Source organism: Rhagoletis pomonella, unplaced genomic scaffold (assembly GCF_013731165.1).
Source record: "Rhagoletis pomonella isolate Grant_MI unplaced genomic scaffold, Rhpom_1.0 Rhpom_scaffold_00010, whole genome shotgun sequence".
Lineage (NCBI taxonomy): Eukaryota > Metazoa > Arthropoda > Insecta > Diptera > Tephritidae > Rhagoletis > Rhagoletis pomonella.
In genome coordinates this window covers 18,910,498-18,914,942 of record NW_023458564.1, presented here as the reverse complement: position 1 = coordinate 18,914,942, position 4,445 = coordinate 18,910,498, and the positions used below count along the sequence as shown (strand labels likewise).

Sequence of the window (4,445 nt, the reverse complement as noted above, 5' to 3'; positions counted from 1 at the left end):
TCCCGCTAAATCGATCATTGATAATTTAACTGTTCGCTTAGTTCCGGTTTTTCGGTCCGTCATGCGAATATGCACTTGGAATATAGCATGCGAACGTGAACTCTCTGCATTGGCATCTGTCGGATGTTGGGTGCGATTTGAGTTACCTTGCGTCAGAAGTTGTAGAAGCTCATCGGCGCTATAAATTGGCTTTAAGACAAGTCCACTAACAACAACTCCATTCGAATCCTCTCGTAGTTTTAATGGTCCAGTTTTGGTCAAAAGGTTCATTACTAATTCGTTGTATACCTCCAAATAACTTACACCTACATCAAACTTATGAGTCGCACTTTGAGCTTGGATTTTTTCAAATAATTCACGCATAGTTAGGTATGTTAGGCCTGGGCAAGAGTCATTGCCTAACATTGTAAAAGTTTTCCCTGCCCCAGTGGCGCCATATACAAATACCGAACAGTTATACCTACCAAGCATTAATACGCATTTTTAATTGAACTTAAATCATTTATAGAAGTTTATATACTAACCCGTTCAGAACAGAAGCAACTAAAGGAGAAGTGCATTCCTCAAAAATTTGTTGATTAGTTGTTTCTGGGTCAAATACAATATCAAAGTCCATACTAATTTTTTTGTTCACTCGTTTTGTAATATCGCGGTAGTTTTGCTTTGTTCCTTGGAAAAAGAACTCATCATCTTCTTCATCTGGATCAAAGAGAAGCGTGCTATTGTCCAACACTTTGACAATTTGACGCTGATTCTGTTCCAACTCCCTTCGATTGTACGGTCGCACGCGCACAACCACTTTTATATTGGTTTGCTCTCCTGACATTTAATAGATTTTTTTGTTTATGAGATTATTAATTAATTTCAAACAAAATAAGATTTCCTTATAGCGGCTTATTTTTGAGTGGCAATTTGCTTTCTGCTGCAAGTTTGAAAATTCAACTGTTTTGATGAAACGAAGGTTGGCAGCATTGATTTACCTTTTGGCACCAATGCTGCCACATATTTATAACAAACTGCTAATGAATGTTAAAAGCGTGGTTAGACGTGGCAATGCAAGCGCTTTCTCTACGAATTGTGGGAACATGTGCAAGACACGTATATTTTCGAAAAAAAAAAAACATAGGGGATTCCCTTAAACTCGTAAGGTCTTAAACCGTGTAAAACTCGTAAGTTTACGAGGCTTTTATGAAACCGCCCCCTTTGCGAAAAAAAGTAAATAAGTGCGTAAAGTGACTGACAGATCAACCAGGATTTTGTGAAGCGAATTTGTTTCGTAGAATTTTCCATAACATCTCGCCATCTTATCTCTATCACTCTTGGCAAAAATACAATCAAATATACCGAAAATTAGTAGACAACTTAAGTCAATATAATTAGTGGATGCAATTCATTATTTTTATTCGCGCATTATATTTTTCATTCATTTTTATTATTTTATCATACATTTTAGTATAAAAATTTCGGCCACTCGACCACACTGAAGTTTACGAGGTCGTTTGCGCATCGAATTAGCCTCGTAAATAGAGCTCCATATAAATTTTGACATTTCTTTTACGAGGCTCGTAAATTTACGAGGTTTTTACGAGTGTAGGGGAAGACCCCTAGTGGATCCATATTGATGGATTGATGGATCGCGCACGAATGCTACATGATCAATATTTATCGCGACAGTATTTGCATAACTTTTGCGCTGAACGCTTATTATGGCGCAAGAAAATATGTATATTTTGTACGTATAATTTACAGTTAATGCATTCCACAATTATTTTAAAATTTCCATGTTAATTCAAATTTTCAATTTGTTTTGAAAGGGTTTAAGCACCGAGCGCGAAGGCAGAGCGAATACGTTTTTGCCGTTTGCACTATGGGAGTAAAAGATGTACTGACGAAAGGTATGGATCGAGTTTGGAAAGTGCTAGACGAATATTTATTGACGGTATTGCAATCCGCGATCCAGATTTCAAAATTTTTAGAAATTTTGCGATATGGATCACGATCCATCAATATTGCATGCTATATCGTCAACGAATATCTCGGGACTTGGATCACGACAATAAATACTGACCGTGTGATAGAGCCCTATGGAGGAGTTTATACTGATTACAACATTTTTTTTTTTTTTTTTTTAAACAAACTCTAAAGGCCGTTTGCACCATGTCTAGTTAATTCTAACTCCCAGTTAAACATCTTTATCGACGTTATCGACACCCATCATATAACATGTGATCGATAAGCAGTTAACGTGCTTAACTGAAGGATGTACCTCCAGTTAGCGTTAACTAGACATGGTGCAAACGACCCTAAGTTCTATTTAAGGTTAAAGGGTTAATAAAGGTTTTCTTGAAAATTGTACATATGTATCCTAAGGCCAGCTCTAAAGAAAAGCAACAACTCCATATAAAATTACGTACAAGAATGGCAAGAAATTTCAAATGAATATTTAAACGGCACTTACGTTTAATTTTTTATCGTTTTTCGGTTTGTATAGTAACCAATAGTCAGTACTAATTTGTACTGGAACCACGTTTTATTATGCAATAAACTGTAAAAACAAACCTCGTTTATTTTCCATACATAAGACTTGGGTACAATAAATAGTTTTATTAAAAGAAAACTAAACACATGCATTTTACACATGAGGCTAGGTATTAGGGCCAGAGGAGCCTATCTACAACAAAATTTTTAATAATATGAGAAAGGAGGATATATAAAAAATAAATGCGGTCTTTTACTAAAAAATTTGCACATACGTGATGCTACATATTATAGTAAAAGAGCTACTCTTGCGCTCAAGGCCTCATATAATAACTAGAAATGTATATTTACATACTTATAAAAATACATTTTTATTCAATCAAGAATATAACAAAAATTTGTGAAACAAAAAACAACACATAAATATTTTTGCAACGCACGCGTTTAAAATATACTTTTCATAAAAGCGCGCTTTAAGCTCTTGGCTTTTTAACGGGATCTTAGCCTCAGAACAAAAAATTAATTTAAAAAATCCACTTATGTTTAGACCACCGGCCTAAATTTGTTTGAACTTTTCGACCCACTATAATAGTTAACATACTTACGATATTATGGTTGTCGTCCAGCTGTTAACTGCTATGTTAAGAAAATATGCAGTTATAACTTTCGTTAATTAAAGAGTTCAACAGGCAATCGTAAATAAAACTATCCGAGAAGGAAGACTCCCAGCCACCAAGTTCCAGAAATTTATAATCAAGGTGACCTGAAATATAAATATATATATATATATATATATATATATATATACACCTTACACTATTAAATGAATTATCAACGTTGTTCTTATTGGTTATACTAATACCAAAATTCTTTTAATTTCCTTCAATTTTATCATCGGTGCGAACTTGCAACTAAACCTCGCCACAAGCGTTGCGCCGATGACTAACTTAAGAGCATATACCGAAGCGCTAAGGAGCCCAAATACACCGCAAAAACTGTTGTTCAAACCTCCTTTTTTCATTTCCATAATATATGGATAAAGTTCTGTCAATAAATATTGAACGTGTGCCATATTTCGTGATAACAATTCACGGCTCGGCATTTCGCGTTGCATTTCGAACAAATTAGTAGTGGTATCACCATACATATAATAAAACGTATAGATGATTTTCAATAAAATAACATAAAGGTAAAATTTCCAGGCTTCATCTATTGGACTTTAAACCTCTCAACACAAAAACATGTAATAACCGACGCGATAAATATTAAACATTTTAGTATTAACTATTTTGAAATCCATCAATATGTATTACGATTCAAATATCACAATAAATATTGAACATGTGACAGTCGCCCCACACTGTGATAAATTAACCGGCGGCCTTCACATGCTTGCAAATCTCGCTCGCGTTCTGCTTTTTTCTCTCGCAAGCGAGATAGAGTTTTGTTGACTGGGCATTTGACAACATACTTTTTCATTTGTAAAATTTCGCCAAACAAGAAGGTTCAAGCATTGCAGGCTCTTAAAAGTTTGAGAAAATTAGAAAATCTGCATAAAGAGATGTATACTATTTTCAAATGAAAAATGGCTGCCTCTAAATATGTATTTGCCCCCAAAATAAACGTTGTTGCTACTCTGAAGAATTCTGCGAAATAAGAACCGCTCGGTATGCGAGAAAAAGCATGCTTCGTACTTTTTGCGTTCTACACGTGTGGTTTCTCGCATGCGTCGTCACGCAAGCGAGATTTTACAAAATAAAAAAAAAGTTGCCAAGTTACCAAGCACTCAAAAAGTTACCTATTTTGGTCACAAGTGACCAAATGTGGCAACCGTGCGAACGACACAAGATCACGCAAGAACAAGAGGATTAAAATTTTCGATTTTTTTAGCGGGTTCTACGACATCTTGTTTCGCTGGAAAACGAACGAAAAGTAGACCAAGAACAACGAAAACCAAAATTGTTGTC

General features: G+C 35.1%; 1 protein-coding gene across 1 annotated transcript in view; it reads right to left on the bottom strand.

Annotated features, from left to right (window-relative positions):
* Positions 1-927, bottom strand: part of LOC118746528 (kinesin-like protein KIF18A) — a 1,165-nt gene extending 238 nt beyond the window's left edge. Inside the window, exons 1-2 of the mRNA XM_036480374.1 lie at positions 525-927; positions 7-460 (exon numbers count right to left, since the gene is read on the bottom strand). Coding sequence (XP_036336267.1) covers positions 7-460; positions 525-826 — 756 coding nt within the window. The 5' untranslated portion in view covers positions 827-927. The remainder of the gene's footprint in view (positions 1-6; positions 461-524) is intronic.
* Between the last annotated feature and the right edge of the window lie 3,518 nt (positions 928-4,445).